The sequence below is a fragment of the Halichoerus grypus genome, chromosome 3 (assembly GCF_964656455.1).
Source record: "Halichoerus grypus chromosome 3, mHalGry1.hap1.1, whole genome shotgun sequence".
Lineage (NCBI taxonomy): Eukaryota > Metazoa > Chordata > Mammalia > Carnivora > Phocidae > Halichoerus > Halichoerus grypus.
The window spans coordinates 5,333,461-5,357,920 of record NC_135714.1 but is presented as its reverse complement, the minus strand read 5'-3'; the positions used below and the strand labels follow the sequence as shown (position 1 = coordinate 5,357,920).

The 24,460-nt window shown below is 48.0% G+C and overlaps 1 protein-coding gene across 5 annotated transcripts in view; it reads right to left on the bottom strand.

Moving 5' to 3' along the window:
- EVC2 (EvC ciliary complex subunit 2) overlaps positions 1-24,460 on the bottom strand; it is a 127,934-nt gene that overhangs the window by 54,919 nt on the left and 48,555 nt on the right. For all 5 annotated transcript variants that reach the window (XM_078068374.1, XM_036085913.2, XM_078068372.1 and 2 more), the window contains one exon: positions 3,107-3,431. In XM_078068374.1, coding sequence (XP_077924500.1) covers positions 3,107-3,431 — 325 coding nt within the window. The remainder of the gene's footprint in view (positions 1-3,106; positions 3,432-24,460) is intronic.

Genomic DNA, 24,460 nt, shown 5'->3' with positions numbered 1-24,460 from the left:
CGGTGTGGACCAGCCAGTGTAGTCACGGAGGGAGGTCAGAGAGTGGGGTCAGCCAGCAGAACTCTGTTGGCTGGAAGAGTGCCTCCCCCCACCCCGCTCCCTGCCATGACACACAACCACATCCTAACCCAGAACCTGTGAATGTGGCTCTATTTGGAATGAGAATCTTTACATATGTAATCAAGTTAAGGCTCTTAGGAGACCATCCTGGCTTATTTGGGTGGGCCCTAACTCCAAAGACAAGCATCCTTAAAAGAGACAGAATAGGTGACAGTCCCAGGACAGAAGATGGCCATGCGAAGACAAGAAATCAAGACAGGAGTGATGTGGCCACCAGCCAAGGAACATCTGGAGCCACCAGAAGTTGAGACAGACAAGAAAGGATGCTCCCCTAGAGACTTCAGAGGGGCATGCCCGGCAGCACCTTGATTTAGGACTTCTGGCCACCAGAATTATGAAAAAATCAAAATCTGTTGCTTTGAGCCACTAAATCTGTGGTCATTTGTTACAGCGCCCACAGAAACTCATATGGGAGCCAAGCAGAAAACGGGAGGCATATTAAGGTGAGGGGGCCGGGATACAAGGGGGCAGGTGGGGCTGAGACAGCACGAATCTTGCCTCTTTGTGTCACTGCCCAGCGTGCGTGTGTGCGGGCTGACGACAGATGACCTGCTGAGAGCCACGAGCCATCAGCCCTGTGTGTCCACTGCCAGGGGATCTCTGTGCGCGGCCAGCAGTCTGGGGAATGGAAGTTAGCAGTTCAGAAGCCTGTTCCTAAGCAGGTGTTAGACCTCCCCAGGATGACAGATTTCCAGACCAAGAAATGTGGGCTCAAGCCACAGGGACTGAACAAGCCAGCTCTCACAGAGGAAAACAGAAATCAGGCTTGATTTGATACACTCAGGAAAAAACTCTGGCACGATTCCCTCAAGACAGAAATGGACACATCTCTTAGAAAAATGAGGCTTGATCTCTGATCAACAGAGGCCAGCCCTAGGAAGGCTGAGAGGTCAGAACTCTCAGAGCAGAGCGCTGTGCACTGAGCCTGGAGCAGCCCATGCCCCGGCTGGCTGCTTTTCCTGCACGACCTCTCCCAGCCACCCCAGAGGGGGCGCCCTCAGCCTTGTTTCAGAGTCAGGCTAATTACAGCCTTCAGGAGCAGAACTGGAATATACTGGAATGGGAGTCCAGGTTTGTCTGATGGTGGAGCTGGTGTGGGAGGGCTCCACGATCTAGCACAGCGCAGCCCAGATGGACACACACACACACACACTGACATCACAACCTCCCTGAGCCATGCTCTCTGTGGTGCACTCTTCCATGAATGAAGCCTTTCTACTCTCCCCATGATGTCCCATGGCACTGTGAATATATCTCTATTCTAATATAGTTGAATGAGGTCACATCTTCTATATGTGAAGATCCTCCATTAAACTATGAACTTCTTGAACCCAAGAACCATGTCTCATTTCCTCTGTACTTCACTGCCTAGCCCAGTGACCAAGAGGCAGTAAGTGATCAATAAAGGCTTTCTAAATAAATTCTGGATGGTTGGATGGACAAGTAGAAGAAAGGGTAGTAGGTGGGTAGACGGATGGGTGGATGGACAGATGAACAAAAGGATGATAGGTAGAGGGATGGATGGATAGATGTAGAGATGGACAGGTGGATGGAAGGGTGGTGGGTGGGTGGATGAATGGATGCACTGTAGATGGACAAGTACACTGAAGGGTGGTAGGCAGATGAATGGATGGATGGATAGATGGATGGATGGAAGGATGGTAGGTAGATGGATGGGTGGATGGATAGATGGACAGGTGGATGGAAGAGTGGTGGGTGGGTGAATGGATAGATGGATAGCTGAATGGATAGGTAGACTGGACAGGTGGATGGATAGATGGATGGGTGCATGGGTAGATGGACAGGTGAACAGAAGGATGATAGGTAGAGGGATGGATGGATAGATGTAGAGATGGACAGGTGGATGGAAGGGTGGTGGGTGGGTGGATGGATGGACTGTAGATGGACAAGTACATGGAAGGGTGGTAGGTGGATGGATGGATGAATGGGTGGATGGGTGGATAGAAGGGAGGTAGGTAGATGGATGAGTGGCTGTATAGATGGACAGATGGATGGAAGAGTGGTGGGTGGGTGGGTGGGTGAATGGACAGGCAGGTGGAAGGGTAGTGAGTAGGCAGATGGATGGATGGATGGGTGGGTGGATGAGTGGATGGGTGGGTGGATGGGTGGATGGAAGAGTGGTAGGTAGGTGAATGGATGGATGTATAGATGGACAGGTGGATGGAAGAGTAGTAGGTGAGTGGATGGCTGAATGGATGGGTGAATGGACAGGTGGAAGGACAGATGGATGGGTGGGTGGAAGAGTGGTAGGTAGATGGATGGATGAATGGACTGTAGATGGACAAGTAAATGGAAGGGTAGCAGGTGGGTGGATAGATGGGTGGGTGGATGGGTGGACGGAAGAGTGTAGGTAGATGGGTGGATGGACAGATGGATGGATGGATGGACAGATGGATGGGTGGATGTACAGGTGAACAGACGGATGGTAGGGAAGGGATAGATGGATAGATGTATAGATGGACAGGTGGACAGAAGGGTGGTGGGTGGGTAGATGGATAGATGGACTGTAGGTGGACAAGTAGATGGAAGAGTGGTAGGCAGATGGATAGATGGATGAGTGGATGGAAGAGTGGTGGGTGAGTGAATGGCTAGATGGATGGGTGAATGGATAGGTGGACGGAAAATTGGATGGTTGGATGGGTGGGTGGAAGAGTGGTAGGTAGATGGATGGATGGATGGATGGATGGATGGGTGGATGGACAAGAATGGTAGGTAGAGGGATAGATGGATGGATGTATAGATGGACAGGTGGATGGAAGGGTGGTGGGTGGGTGGATGGACAGATGGATGGAAGAGCGGTGGGTGGACTGATGAATGGGTGAATGGACAGGTGAATGGATAGATGGGTGGGGAGGATTGGTGGGTGGGTGAATGGGTGGAAGGATGGGCAGATGGATGGATAAATGATGAATCCCTGAGAGGGAGCAGAGAGGCGAATGAAGCCCTCCTTTCGAGGCTGCCTTACCCTCTCACTGACACGTTTCAGCAACTCTTCCGCTTCCTCCATCGCCGCCATCTCCCTCTGGTACTGGTTTTCCATCTTCTTTCTCGTTTCCAGGTCACATTCCGCCGTCAAGGCCACCATCTTCCGATCATACTCCTCTTGAATTTCTTTCTCCAGCAATAGAAACTGCTGTTTGAAAACCGCACCCATCCTCCTCTCTACTTGGGGGGAGAGGTGGCCAGCGCTGGTCAAGCTCTTCAGCAGAAGGGCAATGATGTCTCTGCTGATTTGGGTTCGACAAGCCTCCAGGTCTGAGTCCGCCCGATTCAGGGTTGCAATCTCCAACCTGGGAGACACAAAAGCCAAGAGGATGCCACCACACGAAGTCACAGCAGAAACCAAAGGCCCCTCAGAGCTCTGAGGTTTTAAATCATTTGTAGGTAAGGACTTTCTTTTTCCCTTTTCCCTCCTCCGCTTCCTCCCTCTCCTGCTCCAGCCACTTACTAATGGCCAGCAACTAAATCCACAGATTCTACTTTATTCAATTTGCAGGGTGCCACGCTGGAAACTGTAAGGAACAGAACTAATACAAGGCCTGGTCTTTGTCAACAGGTGACAGCAACAATGAGGAGGCCAAGGGAGAAATGGATAGTTAACATATTTGGAGAATTTTAAACTACAATTTATTTAACTTTTTTCTAATTAAAAATTAACTAATGGATATAACAACTAAACGTAATATGGTACCCTGGATCCTGGAACAGAAAAAGGTCATTAGAAAAACTAGGGAAATCTGAATGAAGGCTGGGCTTTGATTAATCCTAATGTACCAACGTTGGTTCACTGATGGTAATAAGTGTGCCACTGTCATGTAACAGGTGAACAACAGGGGAAACCGAATACAGAGTACGTGGGAACACTCCGCACTAGCTTCTCAGTTTTTCTGTAAATCTGAAACTGCTCTAAAAATAAAGTGTACTCAAGAAATATCGACGAGATGCTGCACAGGGTCCCAGGTTCTACAACTTGGCTGTGGTGGTGGTTGCATGACTGTATGTTTTATAGTAATGAATCAGACTATACTCTTAATGTGGGTGAATTTTACAATATGCTAATTATACCTCTATAGAGGTATAAAATGATGTACAGAAAAAATTAATTTATGTTCATGATTTTAAAAATACGGAAAATAAAGACAAAGAGAAGACGACTTCATTCACTGTAAGGCCAACATTTCAACAAAACCAATGAAGGAATTTGGTTGTATTTGTTTCCAATAATTTTTTTTTCTGTGCCTATGCTTTTCCATGGATGCACAGCATTTACACAGATACAAGGACAAATTTGTCCTTTTCTTTTCAATTAGCATTGTAACAGGCATCTTCCGGGGGTGTTTAAAAACTGTAAATGTTGGGCGCCTGGGTGGCTCAGTCAGTGAAGCATCTGCCTTCTGCTCAGGTCATGATCCCAGGGTCCTGGGATCGAGCCCCGCATCGGGCTCCCTGCTCAGCCAGGAGTCTGCTTCTCCCTCTCCCTCTTCCCCTCCCCCCGATCCTGTTCTGTCTCTCACGTGCACTCTCTCTCTCTCAAATAAATAAAAAATCCTAAAAAAAAAAAAAAAACTGCAAGAGTTTCCTTTACAATGGTTGCAAAATGGTTCACCTTGTGATGTACCATGATTCATTTAAGCCATTTTTCTAGTGTTGCACATTTGGGTTACTTGAGAAACTCAAAACCTAAAATAATCCTGCAGCAAATATCTTTGTGAAGAGTTTTTGCTATTCACAATGATATTCTCAGTACGAGATCCACAGTGAAGTTACTGAATCAAATGTGAGCAACGTTTCAAAGCCTCCTAGAACACCCTGCCAAACCGCTTTCCAACAAAACTCCCCCAGCAAAGCAGTAGGATCCTTATTTCACGCCTCCCTCTACAATGCTTAAAAATCTTCAATAATGTGATGAGAGAAAGTGGCATCTTATTGTAAAAAGATAAGGGTCTTAAGAAAACATTATTATACCAATGATGTATTGTATGGTGACTAACATAACATAATAAAATTATTTAAAAAAAAGAAAACATTATTATAGAGATTGTCAACCATTTAAAAGTAGAGAGAAGAGTATGACTCCCAATGTACTTGCTACCCCAACCTCAAAAATTGTCACCAGTTACCAAACTCGTTTTAGTTACTCTCTTAATGTTTGTTTGAGCATTTTTAAAAAGATTTTATTTGACAGAGAGAGCGAGCGAACACAAGCAGGGGGAGCGGCAGGCAGAGGGAGAGGGAGAAGCAGGCTCCCCCCTGAGCAGGGAGCCCGATGCGGGGCTCCATCCCAAGACCCCGGTGCTTGAGCATTTTAAAGCAAATCCCATGTTTTCCATTTTACTTGTAAATGCCTCACTGTGCATCTTTAACTGTCAAGGATATATGCCATATAAGCATGTGCATATGCATATCTACACATGTATCTGTTTTACCTAACCTTGATGTCATGATCATATCAAATATATTATCAATCATATTTAAAATATTAACAGTAACTCCAATAATTAATATCAGTCATTATTCAAGCTATTTCAAGTGTGTCAAAATGATTTTTACAGTGGGAAGTTTCATTCAAGAACCAAACATGATCCCCCCAATGTCAGTTAAGTCCATTTTATTCTGCCCCCCTACCCTGTTTTTCTTTTTACACCATTGATCTGGTGGGGAAGCCGGATTATTTACCCTGCAGAAAGCCCCACATCCTGGTTTGGTGGATTCTTTCCACGGGGTGTCACTGTTCCCCTAGCCTGTGTATTTCCTGTAAAGTACTAGTTGGACCTTATGACTTGATTAGAATCAGACTTAATTTGCTTTCCAAAATACCCTGTAAGTGCTTTCCAAAATACCATGTGCTTCCCATCAGGTCAGACGGTGGGTCACTACTAAGAGGGATCCGTAGGCTAAAGTGGGGCCAACATGATCCGGGCAGTGTAAAATCTATCCACTTTCACCTAATGGTGTCCACATGTAACTGTCACTTAGATCCATGATTTCATTAGGGTTTGAAAAATACACATTTTCTAATTCTATCCCTTCCACATTCTTAAAGCTGAGGTTCTTCAACAATCCAATTACTCTGACATAAAGTGTGTAGACAGAATGGATGTTTGATCCTTTGCTCATGACAGTTGGTTGTCATAGGAACTTCCAATGGTGACGAATGTGTTTGGGTCTATTATTTTGTTGTTGTTAGTTTGGTTTAGTTTGGTATGAGAGGAAAAGGTTGATAAAACTTTGGCCAAGTCCCTGAGAGTCTGAGCTCTGGATCACGTTTACCCAGAAAACCGGTAACGGGAAGAATATCAAATATGTTACCAGGCAACATGGCTTAGGGGGACGATGACACCTGATTGGTAGATCACATCGGGATGGGAGGACCTGTCAGCGAACCATGGATACCTAACAGGGAAGAGTGAGGTGACTCTGGGAACTGGGTGTGTCCCTTGTGGGGACCCTGGATGCTCTGCCTATGAGCTGTTACAAGAGATTCTGGCACCCGTGGGGGAAGAAGCTTTTAAGACAGGAAGGCTCTCACACCTGCCTGATGTGGATTACAGCTCCTTGCAGCAGAGCTGTGTCACGTGGGGAAAAACCATGTGCAGTGTGACCTGGGGCAAGGACACCCATGGAAGCATGCCTGACGTCCTCACAGCAAGCCATGTTCCTGCCCTCCAGCCGTGTGCATACACGGGGTCAAGTGGGGCTTATGGGAGTCTTCTGAGTCCAAGTGTTTATTTAGCTGAACCTAGGAACATTCCCTGCCTCTGCACAGTATCGCTATGAAATTACAGATTTTTATAGATTTGGTGGGTTTCAATCAAATGCAGTCATTATTCTTTTCGATGCTCAGATTTTTCCATCTTAGGTCAGACCAGCTCCTGTGTCCTTTAGACAAAACCCAATTAGTCTAGTTTTAAATAACAGCTCATGCATCTCATCTTTCATTTTCTCCGCCAAGTACTTACTGAACATCACACGTGCAGAGCGTCCTGGGTCACAAAGCAAGAGGGAAGCACAAGAGATGCTCTGGGTAGAGCATGCATGGTTAAATGTCCAATGAACCAAACAATGTTCCACAGACTCAGAAAAAAATGACTTCTCTGCTGAGACAGACACAGTAGATTTGACATCTTTAAGGATGCTTCTTGTGGCAGGCAAAACAATGGTCCCCCAAAGATGTCCACATCCTAATCCCCAGAACCTCTGACTAATGCTGGATTAGAGAAACAAGGTTGCTTGTCAGCTGACCTTGACCATAGAGAGATGACTAACAAGGGTCTTTAAAAGTGGGAGGAGGGAGGCAGAAGACAAGTGGCATCAGAAGGAGAGGTGAGGAGAAAGCAGGAGTGGGAGGAACGGGATCATCAGCTTCGAAGAGGGAGGAGGGGCCAGGAGCCAGGGAGAGGGGCAGTCTCAAGGAGCTGGAAAAGGCAAGGAAACCAAGTGTCCCCTAGAGTTGACATGCTGATTTTTCTTGGGGAGGCCTGTTTGGGACTTTGACCTCCAGAACCGTTAGACAATGCACTTGGGTTGTCTTAAGCCACCAAGTTTGTGGTAATTTGTGACTGCTGAAGATGAAACTCCAACACCTGACCACTTCCTCCTTCATTCATTGATTCATTGATTCATTGATTCATTGATTAACTTGCACAAGAAAACCTTGTGGCTGCCGGTTGGGTAAACTGCAAGTGCTTTACCAGGAGCACGGGGGTTGGGACGAACAGAAGGACATCTCCGTAGGTCTTTGTTGTCAAACCACCTGCGAGCTGAGGGACCTGGGCACTAAGGACTTCATTCCCCTGCAGCAGAAAGGGGACCGCCCTCACAGGGTACTGTTCATGGTTAAAAGAGATAAGAAATATAAAACGCACGGTGTAGGGGCGCCTAGGTGGCTCTGTCAGTTGAGCATCCGACTCTTGGTTTCAGCTCAGGTTGTAATCTCGGGGTCATAAGATCGAGCCCCGCAATGTCTATCAACTGAGGGTTCTAGAAGGGAGGGGGGCGGGGGGATGGGTTAGCCTGGTGATGGGTATTAAGGAGGGCACGTTCTGCATGGGGCACTGGGTGTTATATGCAGACAATGAATCATGGAACACTACATCAAAACTAATGATGTAATGTATGGTGATTAACATAACATAATAATAAAATAATAAAATAAAATAAAATAAAAAAGATCGAGCCCCGCGTTGGGCTCTGTGCTTGGCATGGAGTCTGCTTGAGATTCTCTCTCTCCCTCTGCCCCTCCCCACTCGCGTGCTCTCCCTCTCTCACTCTTAAATGAATAAATATAATCAATCAAACAATCTTTAAAATGCACGGCATAGCATCTCGAATTTTGTTTATTCTAAGTCATCCCTGTTTCCCTGTTCCTGGCTATTCGCATCCCAGGACAGCAGCGGCAGAATAGAGTATCCCGCACAGCTCGCCCTTCCCAAATGCCTGGGGGGACAATCTCATAAGCACTTTCTGTTTAAACAGTTTTAATGTTAATCACCATGGATCAGCTGTCAGAAGCAACAACAAAGAAAACTGCCAGGATGTCCCAAAGCCACAAAGGAAAGAAAAATGTCCCTTTAAACCAATTAAAATACCATGCAGCTAATGAGGCTAACTCTCATCTGTTCATTTCCCAAATGGCCACAGGAGAGGAAAATAAGTATTAGGAATTCATTGCCGACATACGGGACCGGGTCCACTGCTGTGGAGGTAACTCCAACTGTCTCCTGTGGCATCTTAAATCGTTTATAATGAAATGTGCGTATTTTCCACACCCCCCAGAAGTCCCTAACGGCTCCATGAGACAGCCGGAGCCCCTGTGAGTCACATATGCTGGGCTGAGATTCTTACTGCAAGTTGGCAGGATTCAGACACTGTGTTCCAGGGGACATCCATTTTTTTCCAGGTCACAAAAATGTCATCTTGTCACTGCATTGTAAGATGAGCGTATTTGCCCAGGCTGGTTCTGCTGCATACACACCCCGTACCAGCCATCCACCTGTTGTAAAGGCGGGCCTTCGTGTCCAGCACGAGAGATACTTAATAAATAGAAGCCGTTCAAGTTTATGAACAGGCTCGCTTACGACAACCTCTTTCTAAAAGAAACGACACAGCTTAAATTATCCCAGGCCTGATTAGTACTTTGATTAGCTACTGATAATCAAGAAAAGGGAATGACATTCGTGTCTTTTTCCTTATTTATTTCATGTAAAAATTAATCGAGTTCTCACCAAACGGCAAGTGAGGTGTCAGAACACAAAATGAGGACAGGATTTGACACACAAGGCAGAAAATGTTCTCTTGAATGTGAAAAGAGACCTCATTAGCATGGAGGATAATTAATTCAGAAGGAAAAAGAAGTATCCACGCCCATTTTTCTTTTTTTTTTTTTTTTTAAGATTTTATTTATTTATTTGACAGAGAGAGACACAGTGTGAGAGGGAACACAAGCAGGGGGAGTGGGGGAGGGAGAAGCAGGCTTCCCGCCGAGCAGGGAGCCCGATGTGGGACTCAATCCCAGGATCCTGGGATCATGACCTGAGCTGAAGGCAGACGCTTAACGACTGAGCCACCCAGGCGCCCCACGCCCATTTTTCACAGTACAAATCCAGCATCTTCGAGTTAGCTAGGGTGAGCATAACCAGTGAAAACCCTCGAAAACCAATCAGTACTAGGGAAACTGAAATTTTCCTCCTAGGAGCCAGTTTCCACGGACAGCCAACACTGCAGGGGGATTCCGTGCCAGGACCAAAAATCATATTTGTAACTGTCAATTTGAGGGCCTGGACAATGCAAATTGAGCGGGGAAAATACCTCCTGAGTATCTTCACTGTCAAAACTAGTGAGAGCTTAAATCAGAGTGAAAATAGTCACCGTATATGAGCGAGACATCAGTAAAAGTTACGATTAAACCATACACTTCTGGTTTAGTAAAAACTCAGAGTGTAGGATACAAGGTGTCAGCAGCCTGCATCCTTCCTCTGTGATATTTTCCTCCTGTAGAGCCCTTTGTTCAGAAGCCGGGTGGAGCCGGCCCGCCCTCTCCTGGCCTCATGCTCCAGGAAGGGAGAAGAATACCACCAGCTCCTAATCACTGCCCGCTCCCCGCCCACTCACTGGCCACACCCCCATGCACCAATCCTCTGCGACAGATGAAAAGAAGTGAGCGTTCTTCTGCCCACTTCTAATCTTCCTGGAACTTTCCTCCCAGCTCCCTTTCAGGCACCCACTAATCACCTCATCACAGAAGGTGGTGAGTGTTTCCTCATGTCTGAAAGCACAATGAACTCGGGAGTCACAGCAACTCAGCCCCTAATCTCAGCACCATCCCTTCAGAGCTGGGTGACTCAAGTGAGTTACCTGATGTCTCTGAGCCTAGTTTCCAGGTTGGTTAATGAGAATATTATCACCCATGTCAAGTGAAAGTCATTAAGAGGATTAGTAGCAGCACCTCTTATGTACAAGCTTTGTTTTAATAGCTTTACAAATATCAACCCAGTTAATCCTCACAACAATCTTATAAGGTAGGTGATTAACCTTTTTTTTTTTTTTTTACAGGTGAAGAAACTGAGGCACAGAAAATGTAAAAGACCTTGTTGAAAGCAGCATAGTTATTAAGTGGCAGAGCAGGGATTCGAAGCCATGGCATGTGGTTGCAGAGTCCTCACTCTACCCTCTATCGACTGCCTCAGTCACACCAACATGCTCAAAGCACCTAGCTAGTGCCTAGCACAAAACAGATGCTAGAAAATGTTATTTCACACTGATGTTGCTGTAGGTACGTCTGCCATAGTCTTCCTTGATATCATTCTTTATGGCAAAGAAAAGAATATGTGAAGGAAACATAACATAGAGATGGGTAAATGGATGCCTGGGTGGGAGGGTAGGTGGGTGGAAGGACATATGTATGGATGGATGGGTGCGGTGGCTGGGCAGATGGATGGATGAGAGGGTAGGTGGATGAAAGGACATATATATGCTGGATGGATGGGTGGATGGATGGGTGGATGGATGGATGGATGAGTGGGCAGGTAGATGGAAGGATATATATATATGTATAAAGGGATGGTGGTGGGTGGCTGGATGGATGGATGGATGAACGGATGAGTGGACAGATGGGTTATAGCTAGCTGGCTAGACAGATAACTCTTGAAACTCTGATTTGGAAAGACAGACTGTATTCTACCTGAAGAGCATCTGAAAGAAACTGTAGGATGAAACATTTAAAGATGAAATAAGATAAACCCTGGATGTCAGCTAAGTCATCTTTCCAACCAATGCTCAGATTTCCTTAACACCTTCCCTGCCAAGGAGTCCCCCAGCTTCTGCTTTGCACACACACACACACACACACACACACACACACATATACACACACAGACGGTGATGGGGAACTACCTGCTTCTCCAGGCATGCTTTCTGTTATCATAGAGCTCAGACAGAAAGGTCTTCCTCTTCATCACCTGACACCCGCCTCCCTACAGCTCCCATCATTGTCCTAGTCCCTCTGTCTTCTTCAAAATCTGGCAATTGCGATCATGTGCACACAAAGTATCTCCAACCCGGGCCTCACTGGCTTGGGCAGATGACATGGAGCCTTGCAGGCTGTGTGAGGATTAGGGTTTTACCAAGAGCATGCCAGCACAGGGCTTCTAGCAAGTGTCCCGGTCAGGGTCATGAGAAGACCCCCTTGGCTGGTGTGTGGAGAACGCCCCGGGGCCCGGGGGATGGATGTGAGGTCAGTGGAGGCCAGTGAAGACAGGGTGACAGTCAGGCCTCGGGTGGTGGCCGTGAGAAGGCAAGAGAGCAGGAGGGAGGGGCCCTGCAGAGGATGTGTCAGGACGATGCAGACAATTCGCCTGGTTAGTCCCTGTGTTTGCTCACATGGAACTACTGGTGTAGACGTCTGGTTAAAAACAGGAGGGATTTTCAAGGAGGACAAGCTGCCCACATGGACATGGGGAACTGTACTTGTCCCCAGGGCTGCTGTAACAAAGCATAACCAACGAGATTTCAACACCAAAATCAAGGCATTGCAAGGGGTGGTTCCTTCTGAGGGCTACGAGCCTAGGCCCCTCTCCTAGCTGCCGATGCTCAGGAAGTCCACGATCTCTGCCTCCATCTTCACAGAGGGCTCTCCCTCTGTGTCCGTGTCCAAACTTCCCAATTCTTGTAAGGACACTCGTCAGACTGGATTAGGGCCCACCTGCCTGACCTCACCTGAGCTCCATCACATCTGCAAGATGCTATTTCCAAATCAGGGCACATTTGCTGGTAACGGGGCTTAGGATTTCAACGTATCTTTAGCGGGGGACATAATTCAACCCATAACAATCTCCAAGGGATGGTAGTCCCTCACGATCAACAGGATATCCAAGTAGAAATGGATTAGCCATCTAGGAGGCATGCTAGAGAGAATATTTCTGCTCTGGCCAACAGTTTAGGCCACATGGCCTCCAGGATTCTTTGTAGCATCAAGACTCTACAGACTTCCTAACTCTTCTCCCAGGGAGGAAGGGACACCATCCTCATGGGTCCCTCCAGGGTTTCCTGTTCCAGTGCCATCCTGTGGGGAAGGCTGTTCCCAATGCACCGCCTTAACATAGTGCTCCCCACTCCCTACGTGGTTGTTTTGCACCGACCCCTCACCTCCTTACATTTCATGTCTATTTATTTTATGTCCCCCCAACCATGGACAGCGTGTGAGCACGAGGACTTTACTTTGGTCCCTGCTGCATCTAGAGAATGCCTAGCAAGGGGAGCTGCTCATTAAATGTCTCCTGGGTAGATAAACCGAAAGCCTAAATTCATGGGGCCACATCTATCCCGTAGCCTGACTCCCTCCCTCTTCCTCTGGCTCCTCCATCTGCCTGAAGCCACGCCTTCTTGGTGGAGCCCTCACCCGCTCCACCCCTCAGCAGCGTCCCCCGACCCCCAGCAGTGCCCCACCCCCCGCAGTGCCCCCTTTCCTGCCACCTGCATCCTGTACCATCTTGCCAGGACTGTCTGTGAGTCTGTCTTCTCTGTCAACTGTGAGTTTCTGGTTTTGACCCATTTCAGCATCCATGGTGTACAGAAAATGGCTCTGAATGAGAAAGTGCTTGGGAAACACTGGTTGGGTGAGGGAATAAATGAGTGAAAGCAAGAAGGAGGGCCATGAAGGGCTGACCTGTCAGCTGGTCTTCGGAGCTTTACTCTGTGATCACGGCTTATATCAGAATCTTCGGTGACAACACATCTAGAAAGCTGACGTCCCCCAGCACTGAAATACCCATGACATTTAGGAATCTCAAGCTGATGTACCCCCTACCCCCTACTCAGACCGTGGTGATCAGGAGAGAATATCCTCCCATAGAGATCTGTGTACATGAGTGTCAACTGAGCATCTTGGATAGTTTCATGTGTTTATAAAAAAATAGGCAAAAACAACAAAGCAAAGATTTTCAAAGTAAAAAGTCTGAACTAAATCCCTGGGTAAGCATCACGACACGAAATCCATGAATGCTTGAAAAGAAAGGCACTTTGCAATTCCCACCGAAATTGAAGCAGCAAGGGGGCTGGACACAGTTCTGATGTCAGTATTCGCCTTCTCAAGGGCCGACGGACCCCAATCCAGATCAAAGCCCGAAGCTCATGCCCAGCCGTCCAGCCTCCACAACAGGGCCGGCCTCCCTCTCCAGCCACAGGTCAACACCCCGGGATAACCTGATGGCCTGGCGTTTCCTAAAGCTTATGCCCCTGCCTGAGTCACTGCTGTCCCCAGTCAGCCTCCCTGGTGACTGACCACACACCAAACCTCCAGCCCAAGAAGGGCTCTAACACCAGCTTCTCAGAGCACCAGGGATCACCTCCTTCACAGTGCCCAGCACCCTGTGTAATCACGTATTTTTCCATGCGATTCTTTCATGAATGCCTGTCCTCCCAACTACCCTATGAGCTCCGGGGGGCCAGGACCTGGCCTGTTGCCAGCCTTCGTGCCCACTGTGGACTGAACAGTGCATGACATGCTCGGGTAGAGCAAAGAATTAGAAGCCAGGAGTCACTGAGTAACTGCAGCCCATTTCTGCAAAATCTATGAGGCTGAGTCATAGAAGGAAACTGTGGAGTCCAATGGGCAGAACAGAGCCAAGAACTAAAGGGTCTGGAAACAGGTGCATCACTTACCAGGAGCCCGGCCAGAGCCCTTGTTCTCGGCTCTGGGCATAGGGGAGTTCATTAAACCCTCACCTCCCGTGGGGTGCGCACATCACCACCCCGGGTTCAGATGAGGCCATGGAGGCACATGGAGGTTATGGGTTGTGCTCAAGGTCATTGGATGATTAAGTGGCAGATCAGGAGAGGGGGACAAGCACTGCACGCGAACGGTCCAGCCTAAGCCCAGGCCATCTCCTCTGCTCACCAGACAAGGAGACACAAACACCCCTTCCACGTGTGAAAGATGTCCAACTTCGTGCGTTAGAAGGAAACGTGCAGATTGGAGCTACAGGAAATGCCATGGTTTCCTATCAGACTGACATGGGTAGAACGAGCTGGAGCCACTGTGACTAGGGTATGTGACACAGGGACTCTCCTAGGCTAGATGGTAAACTGGCCTGGCCTCGGTGGTGGGCAATCCGACAGCATCTACGAAAAGCACACAATAAGACAATTTCCCTTCGAAGAATCCATGCTGCAGTTAACTCTGCATGCATGCAAACAGCCCTCGATGCGGGAGGTTAACAGCCCTATGATCACCGGGGGCCGGGGAGCACGGGGCAACAGTGTGGGCTCTGCACTCAGACCACCTGGGCTCACATCTTCCTACTTGCTGTGTGACTCTGGAGAAGTGACTCACATGCTGTGCTTTAGTCTCCTCATCTGTAAACAGTCCTTAGCTCTGAGGCTGCTCTGAGGAGTAGATAGGTTAATGCACATAAAACCATCAGAGCTATACTTGACAATAGGATCCAACAGTACATGAAAAGGTTTATTCACCAAGACCAAGTGGGATTTATTCCTAGGCTGCAAGGGTGGTTCAACATCCACAAATCAATGTGATACACCACATTAATAAAAAAAAAGGACAAGAACCATATGATCCTCTCAGTAGATGCAGAAAAAGCATTTGACAAAATATAGCATCCTTTCTTGATGACAACTCTCCACAGTGTAGGGATAGAGGGAACATACCTCAACATCATAAAAGCCATACATGAAAGACCCACAGCGAATATCATCCTCAATGGGGAAAAACTGAGAGCTTTACCCCTAAGGTCAGGAACATGACAGGAGGTCCACTCTCACCACTGCTGTTCAACATAGTACTAGAAGTCCTAGTCTCGGCAATCAAACAACAAGAAGAAATAAAAGGCATCCAAATCGGAAAAGAAGTAGTCTTTTATGACATTCTATGTAGAAAACCGAAAAGACTTCACAAAAAAAAATTGCTAGAACTGATACAGGAATTCATCAAATTCGCAGGATATAAAATCAATGCACAGAAATCAGTTGCATTTCTATACACTAACAATGAGGCAGAAGAAAGAGAAATCAAGGAATCTATCCCATTTACAATTGCACCAAAAACTGTAAGATACCCAGGAATAAACCTAACCAAAGAGGTAAAAGACCTGTACTCTGAGAACCATAGAACACTTATGAGAGAAATTGAAGAGGACACAAAGAAATGGACAAACATTCCATGCTCATGGATTGGAGGAACAAATATTGTTAAAACGTCTATGCTACCCAAAGCAATCTACACATTCAATGCAATCCCTATCAAAATATCAGCAGCATTTTTCACAGAGCTGGAACAATTCTAAAATTTGTATGGAACCACAAAAGACCCCAAATAGCCAAAGTAATGTTGAAAAAGAAAACCAAAGCTGGGAGCATCACAATGCCTGACTTCAAATTCTATTACGAAGCTGTAATCATCAAGACAGTATGGTACTGGCACAAAAACAGACACATAGATCAATGGAACAGAATAGAGAGCCCAGAAATGGACCCTCAACTCTATGGTCGACAAAGCAGGAAAGAATATCCAATGGAAAAGACAGTCTCTTCAACAAATGGTGCTAGGAAAATTGGACAGCCACATGCAGAAGAATGAAACTGACAACTTTCTTACACCACACACAAAAATAAACTCAAAATGGATGAAAGACCTAAATGTAAGACAGGACTCCATCAAAACCCTAGAGAAGAACACAGGCAGCAACCTCTTTGATCTCAGCTGCAGCAACTTCTTGCTAGACACGTCTCCAGAGACAAGGGAAACAAAAGCAAAAATGAACTTTTGGGACTTCATCAAGATAAAAAGCTTTTGCACAGCAAAGGAAACATTTAACAAAACTAAAAGAAAACCTACAGAATGGGAGAAGATATTTGCAAATGTCCTATCAGATAAAGGGCTAGTATCCAAAATCTATAAAGAACTTATCAAACTCAACACCCAAAAAACAAAAAATCCAGTCAAGAAACGGGCAGAAGATATGAACAGACATTTCTCCAAAGAAGACTTACAAATGGCCAAGAGACACATGAAAAAAATGCTCAACATCATTCAGCATCAGGGAAATACAAATCAAAATCATAATGAGATACCACCTCGCACCAGTCAGAATGGCTAAAATGAACAAGTCAGGAAACGACAGATGCTGGAGAGGATGTGGAGAAAGGGGAACCCTCCTACACTGTTGGTGGGAATGCAAGCTGGTACAGCCACTGTGGGAAACAGTATGGAGGTTCCTCAAAAGTTAAAATTAGAGCTACTCTATGACCCAGCAATTTCATTACTAGGTATCTATCCAAAGGATACAAACATAGTGATCAGAAGGGGTACCTGCACCCCAGTGTTTATAGCAGCAATGTCCACAATAGCCAAACTACGGAAAGAGCCCAGATGTCCAACAACAGATGAATGGATAAAGAAGATGTGGTGTGTGTATACACACACATACACACACACACACACACACACAATGGAATACTACTAGCCATCAAAAAGGATGAAATCTTTCACTTGCAACAACGTGGATGGAACTAAAGGGTATTATGTTGAGTGAAATAAGTCAGAGAAAGACAAATACCATATGATTTCACTCATATGTGGAATTAAAGAAAACAAAACATGAACATAGGGGAAGGGAGGGAAAAATAAAATAAGATGAAATCAGAGATGGAGACAAACCGTAAGAGCCTCTTAACTCTAGGGAACAAACTGAGGGTTGCTGGAGGGGAGATGGGTGGGGGGATGGGGTAACTGGGGGACGGGCATTAAGGAGGGCACGTGATGGGATGAGCACTGGGTGTTGTATGCAACTGATAAATTACTGAACTCTCCCGCTGAAACTAATAATATACTATATGTCAACTAAATTGAGTTTAAATAAATAATTAAAAACAATCACAGCTGTCTCTCACTTATATTAAATTATCAATAAATTCAGCAATCTTTACTATTATTAGAATATTATGCAGCCACTTAAAATTAAGAACAGGCTGTTCTATAGTTATAGATGTTGAACAATCTCCAAGACTATTGCAAAGTGATGAAAAAGGAGCAAAACAGGGTGTAAAGTATGCCATTATTTAACATTTTAAAAAAGGAGTACTTGTGTAAATATGCATACCGCCATGGACAGTCTCCACAGGATACATGCGTGGCACGGGGAATGGACTGCCTTCGGTGCAGGGATAAGAAGACTATTTGATTTTCACAGTACAGCCTTTTATGCCGCTCTAATTCTTTGCCTCGTTCATTATTTACTATTCAAAAAATTGGCTGAGAGACAGAAAAAAGCAACGTGGACATTAATCAGAGTCGGGGACTATGCGCGTGGTCTTCCCCGGGGCACAGGGAGTTAGTTTCTGGGTTGCTTTTGACAGCCTCTCTCCCGGCTGCTCTCTGTGGCTGGTGCCAGACAGACCATGGACAGTAAGGTCAAGGTGGTGGTCCAGGGCAAAACCCCAAACGTCTGCTAGAAGCACCGCCATCCCCAGAAAAGCCGCTCTACTCCTGCCTGCTTGCGTAGACGTGGTGTTTGTGACGAGTATCCATTTGGTTGGGACTGGATAATCAAGATGGGGGGCCATGCCCATCTCCTGGTCCTCGGGGCCCCGTCGTGTGGAGGAGCTCTGTGAGGGAACTGACGGGGGCCCAGGGGCTGGCACTGGGCATGAACGGCCACTGCACCTGGTGACCCGGAGCAGGCGTCTCTGAAGTTGGCTTTATGGGGAGGCGAGCAGCGTCTCACTGTGGGGCTCATAATGCCGGCACATAAAGCCACATCCTCCGACCTGGCTTTTCAGTGTAATGAAAGTGATGGCTGATTTATTCTTTTGGCCAGGTTGGGGAACATGCCTGATGTATGTCTTATGTCCCACCTGGCTCAGGACTCCAAGTTGAGGGGAGCTCTTTATTGAGCCCCTCAGATACTCCAACAGTTGAGGTAATTCCTTTTATCTCTAAGAAACCCCTAAGACGATGCGTGAGCCTCGGGTCCTGGACGGGGCGGTGTGGATTAGGTGGGATGCTAAGTCAGGGAGAACATCACATCACACCCCGCAAACGCGCACTGGACCAGGTGCAAACCACTCGCACGCCGCAGAGGCGCTTTCGATGCTTATTCCAGCTTGCGCGATCTCCCGGTGCTGTAGTTATTTGTGTGCGCGTCGTTTACCCCGTAGATGGTGGGCATCTTGGGGGCGCTTGCTTTTCTCAGCTTCCTCTCTGGCACCTCGCCTAGCACAGCGCCAGGCGCTCAGCGGGGGCTCAGAAAGCACCTGCTGGAAGAAGGAAAGCGTCTCCTCCCAGAAACCCTCACCTTGCCGGGAAGAGGACAGTGAGGGTTGCCATGGAAACCAGATGGGCATTACTGCCGCCCCGCTCTGCCGCCATCCCCGTTCTGTCCCCCATAGAAAATCCCGCTCTGGCTTGTCAGCCCCCCCCCCTCGGGCGGGAACCCGGCACCTTGTCGGAATGGGGCAACAGGGCACAGGTGTGTGGGCGGGGTTTCCGCCTAGGCTGGCGGACCCCACCCCGGAGGGAGGCGGTCCTCCCAACAACACCTTGACTTCAGCCCCGTGAAACCGACTTTGGGCCTGCGGCCTCCAGCACCGAGAGAGAAGAAGCTCTGTTCTTTGCAGCCCCCAAGTGTGCGGTCATTTTTTACAGTAGCCACGGGAAACACCTCTCGTCCCTCTCCTGCTCCCCTGAAACAGAGAGCCTGGGGCCAGCTTCTGTCCTAGCACCCTCCCGCCCCACCTAATAGATAAGACACCCAGAGTCACCTGACTGTAAGTGCCCCTGCTGGGACCCGCACCAGGCGGTCTGGCTTCTCAACCCGACCTCCAGCCCCTGGCTCCACCCCCCGACCTTCCGCAGCCTCTGCACCTCCCAGCAGAGCCCTGTAGGAGCTAGTCCCTCATCCAGGCCGGCTGGGACCTCCAGCCTCACATGGGCACGCTACCTGCCGCGTAACTCTTTGGGCTTCTGCTAGTAAGCCACCTCCCCACGCTGGCAGGACTGTCCCATACCTTCCCACAGTCCTCCCCTCTTCTTCCTGACGTCCTCACCTTGTGTGTCACTGAGAAGCATCACACAGGTACGTGCCATGTTCACACCTCCCACCCACACCCCTGCACACGTCTCTGTTCTCTGGACCTTCCTTCCTGGAGGGCCCAGCCCCTCCCAAGTGCTGACACCGGAGCCCTGGCTCCCACCTTCTCAGTATCCTCTTCCCTGCAACTGTCCCTGCCCTCCGCCCAAACCCTCAGCCTCCCCCTGTCTGTGGAGGAGCGTCCCCAGCAGAAAGCTCAGATCCTCTGGCATCACCGTAAATGTCCTTCTCCAGGCCCTGGGTTCCCCTCAGTCTGCTGCGCCCCACCTCTGCTTCCCTGCACAGCAAAGTGGGGGAGTCACAATGGTTACGGTGGCCCCATGCTCCCCAAACCCACTCTGGCCCTCAGCCATGTCCTGGAGGCAAAAACAAGACACCTTCCAGTCCTCACCTGATTGAACTGCAGGCAACATCAGACACGGCTCGTCACCCCTTCTTCTGGGACCCCTTTTCTCTCGGCTTTCCTGCCCTCACTGCCCTGGTTTCCTGTTACTTTTCTGACAGTGTAAAGGCTGCAGTCCCTGAGGGCGTCCTCCCGCTCCCCTCCCCTCGATGCCGCTCTCCACTCTCCGCAGGCTCCCTCCTGGGTCCCCGTCCTGCCACCTCCAGCCTGAGCCTGCATCTGAACAGACATGTCCATCTGGTGTCTCCAGGCATCTTCAACTCGCCCAGCCCGGAAGTGCCTCTGATCTTTCCTCAAAACTCAATTCTCCCTCTTCCCTTGTCTTAGGAAGCAGCATCCCCGTAGCTGACCGCACTTCTCCCACAAAGCCCACTCCCAAGCCGTCAGTGGGTGCTGCTCATCCTCCCTCGTCCGTCCCTTGATCCCACAGACCCCCATGCAGCCTGCGGGAGGGACATCACAGAGACCTACACCCTGGGGGTCTTCCTGGGAAAGCGGCCCTGAGTGAGGGGCCCCTGCGCAGCCCAGCCGGACCACGGCCAAGGGAGCTGGTGGAGGCCGACTGAACACCGCTCTGCAAGGGTGTCCCCCCCACAGCCGGACACCCTGGGGCGAACTCTGGGCAGCCCATGAGGCCGTGTCACACCTGGGAATGTGCTGTGCTTAGTTCTGGTTTGAGTAACGCCGCACCTTCTCACCACCTTAGCTGTGAAATGAACCCTATAACCTCTAATGTACCTGCTGGTGACTCTCCGTCAAGTTTATGGGGGAACCTGCTTCAGGTCATGCTTGCACTGGCTCGGTGCGACCCTCCAGCCCACTTCCACATGCTCCTATCATGCTGGCCTCATCCCCTTCTAAACCCTCAAGTGCCCACGTACGTCCCTTCCTGAGTTCCGTCCATGTGGCCCCCACCAGGTGCTCACCACTCAGGTCTCAGCTCCCCCGACCCTCCCCTTAAAGGGGCCTCCCGGGGCCCCCAGGCGAAAGTGAGCCCCTGCTATGCTGTAACAGAGCACCTTGCCCCTTCATAGCCCCTCCACGTTATGGAACTGCGGGGGTAGGCCTGCGAGCCTTTGTATTCTGCTCACGTGCTTCCCATGACGACCAAAACCTGGATGATATGCCAGCATCGAGCCAGGGCCTCCCACGTTTTAAAAATGACGGCACACAGGAGCAAACAACCCAGAAAGAACAAGTAAACTACAGAAATTTGGGGTAAGTCGCTTAATTTCCCTGAAGTTAATTTCCCGCTTAAGTTCCAGAAATGAGAAGGAAAATCACATCTCCGCAGTGTTAATATAGAATAAAAAGGGCGCTATGTAAAACAAAACAAAACAACAACAACAACAAAAAAACATACCATATGGCCAGCACAGGGAAACCACTCAATACATGGATCTAAAAGCCTCGATTCAACCAATACTCACAGAATGCTGACTCTGTACGAACCATAATTTGGAGACAGTTTAGAAGGGGAAGCTGGTGGTATCAAAAGACAGTGTTGAGCTTCCTTTAAATAACAGGAAATAAACACACTCCTGGACATTCTTCTCTTCTTTTCCTTTGCCTCTTTTGGAAAAATCTAAGTGCAATATTTTTTAAAAGCTGTTTTGTCAATACAACAGTGGATCTGAAAGCACGAAGGCCTGGGCCCAAACCCATTATCACTCGTGTGACCTTAGGCAAAACCAATCTACCTTTCTGAACCTCAGCTTCCTTTCCAGAGCTGCTGTGACAATTACCTAAGGTCATGGGCAAGAGGTGTCTGGTGGTGGTCAGGGCCAGAGCAAGGCCGGAGCTAAGGCACTGTGGGCTCTCCACGCTTCTAGAAGCTTCCGAGAGCTGCCAGTGGTGCTGGTTCCTCCTCCCTCTTGTCTCTGCATGCCCAGGGCTGAGCCACCTCCATCATGACAACCATCTAGGAGCCTGACACAAACCACAGGAGAGACCTCTCCCTCATATCCTCTCTGTAAGAGACAGACCATGAAGAAATGATGTCAAAGATAAACAACAGGGCAAACCAAGGAGATGGTCTTTGTTAAAGATAAATCAGCAAGAGAGCGCAAGGTTAGGGCTCCGACAGGTCTGAGAAAGAGGCGGCAATCAAGACACCTAATGGCATATTTAGAAGCTCAGCTAAACTTCACGTAAGAATTACAAATAGGATAAATTATTTGCTAGAGAAAAAAGCTGTTTTTAGTGGGGAGAGAATCACAGATTTCCATGCATCCTAAGCCCCTGACATTCTGAGTGACATTTTCTTTCTGGGAGCTCCTAAGCCTGACTGTAAGTCAAGATGGAAAGATTCAAAGTAACTGACAATGCTATGCTTAAAAAAAAAAAATCACCGGATCTCTAAAATGAGCATTCAACCACGGAGTCTGAAACAGAACAGGCATTCAATAAACACTGAATGTTGGGATGGGGGAGTGGGGGAGGGGAGGGGAGCTGGGAGGGGAGTGAGGAGGGGAGCAGAGAGGGGAGCGGGGGAGGGGACAGGGGAGTGGGGAGATGGGGGACGGGACAAATGCAGCTCTCCAGCTGAGCACTCTCAGGTCATGCTTAATAATCAATGTTAAACATTCTTCGGGCAAAACAAGACTGGTGCCCAAGGAAAAAGAAATATAAAATTCCAGAGCTCCTAGGTGATTTACAAGAATAAAATCTTGGTAACCTCCATGTCCTCAGGGCATTCACACACCAGGAGCAGCAAGCACATTGCAGCCTGTTCATTTCACAGAATGTGGGGCTCCAGGAAGCCCGTGGTTCTTATACGTCATCACTTCTTGAACCAACAACAGACAGGATGATTAATACCGTCCATTTGGTACTATTACCATTTATGTTATACACTGTTACTATTATGTGTTACTATTGTGTATACTATTGTGTAGTAACACACACATGTGTAACATACATACATATGCTAATTACAGCCCTAATTCCTCTGGCCAGAGGTTGTGGGGTATGACCTACTTGCAAATTAAATATCTAGGTTCTGATCACACAAGCCAAATCATTTCAATCCACTTTTCGTTTCCACGTTTTGGAAGAAAACAGACTTTCAGCTAGGAAATACTTTGATAATCACCTGCTTCTACCATTTAAAGTAATAAGAGACATTTAACAATCTCTGCCAGTAACCAGCCACCTTTCTCCCCACTGCCCATCCAATCCTCCCTCCTCCCTCTTGGGTAGTGTGGCAAATTTTAATTTGTTGCCCTTGGCATTCTGATTAAGCTAAAATGAAAGACCACACACGAATGGCTGCACAAAGCTCAGTTAGCCAAGCCGCATGACCCTGGACCCAGAAATGGATGAACAAAGCCCGATGCCCAGCTCTGTGCACGGACAGCCCTGCTCGTTCGTGGCTGAAGGCCTGACACGGCACGATGGCACTTGGCTGGGGAGGGGCAGCCCTTAGGCAGGATGGAAATCCCTCTGTGCTTAAAACACCCCTCTGCTCATAAAGTGCCATGAGTCGGACATAAGAGAGCTCTTCTCTTAGACCAGTGACCAGGCACTCCTAAGGAAGTAGAAACAGCGCTCTCTGTTTCTGGTGCTCTCTCAGGTCCGTCTCTCCACGCCACGGCACACCATTTCCAGGATCCCAGGAGACAGGACCAGAGCTGCTCGATCTTGCTGCCAAGCTCCCCTTTTTCAGTTGCTGTTTGAACCGCTCTTGAGAAAGACTCCAAGAAGGGCTGATCTACTTGAATGCATCTCTCTACCATCTGCTCATCTCCCTTCAAGTCAGTCCCCACTCTGAGGCAAGACCCAGAGAGGACTCTGCCACCAAGTCCCTGTCATATCATTAAACTTTACAGTATCCCCCAGCACTTATGGTCTCCCCAGTCGAGAGATGAAGAAACTGGGGCTCAGAGAGTATTTGTGAAAAACAAACATGGCCGAGATTCCACAGAGAAACCTCCAGTCCTGTCCTGTCATTTACTAGATGTGTGACTATGGATATACCTCTTTCCCCAGAACAGCATCAGATCCTTCAACTAGCAAATACTAAAAAATAAGATGTCCTCCCAAAGAGCATTAGCATGGGGACCAAATTAACGTGTGGAAAAGAGACTCTGCATTTTTAAACACTGCACAAATATAAGGTATTGTATAAAAATATAAGGCATTATAGCTTATCAGCATCGTGTGACTCCAAATTGACAGCAATTAGTCCCCAGGGGGAAGTGCGCAGGTGAAGCTATGCATACTGAACCTAGAATCAGAAGAAGTTTGTCATAAATGGAATCCAGTTTGAGGGGTTCCCATGTGGTCCCATTGCTAATAATCATCAGTATAACAA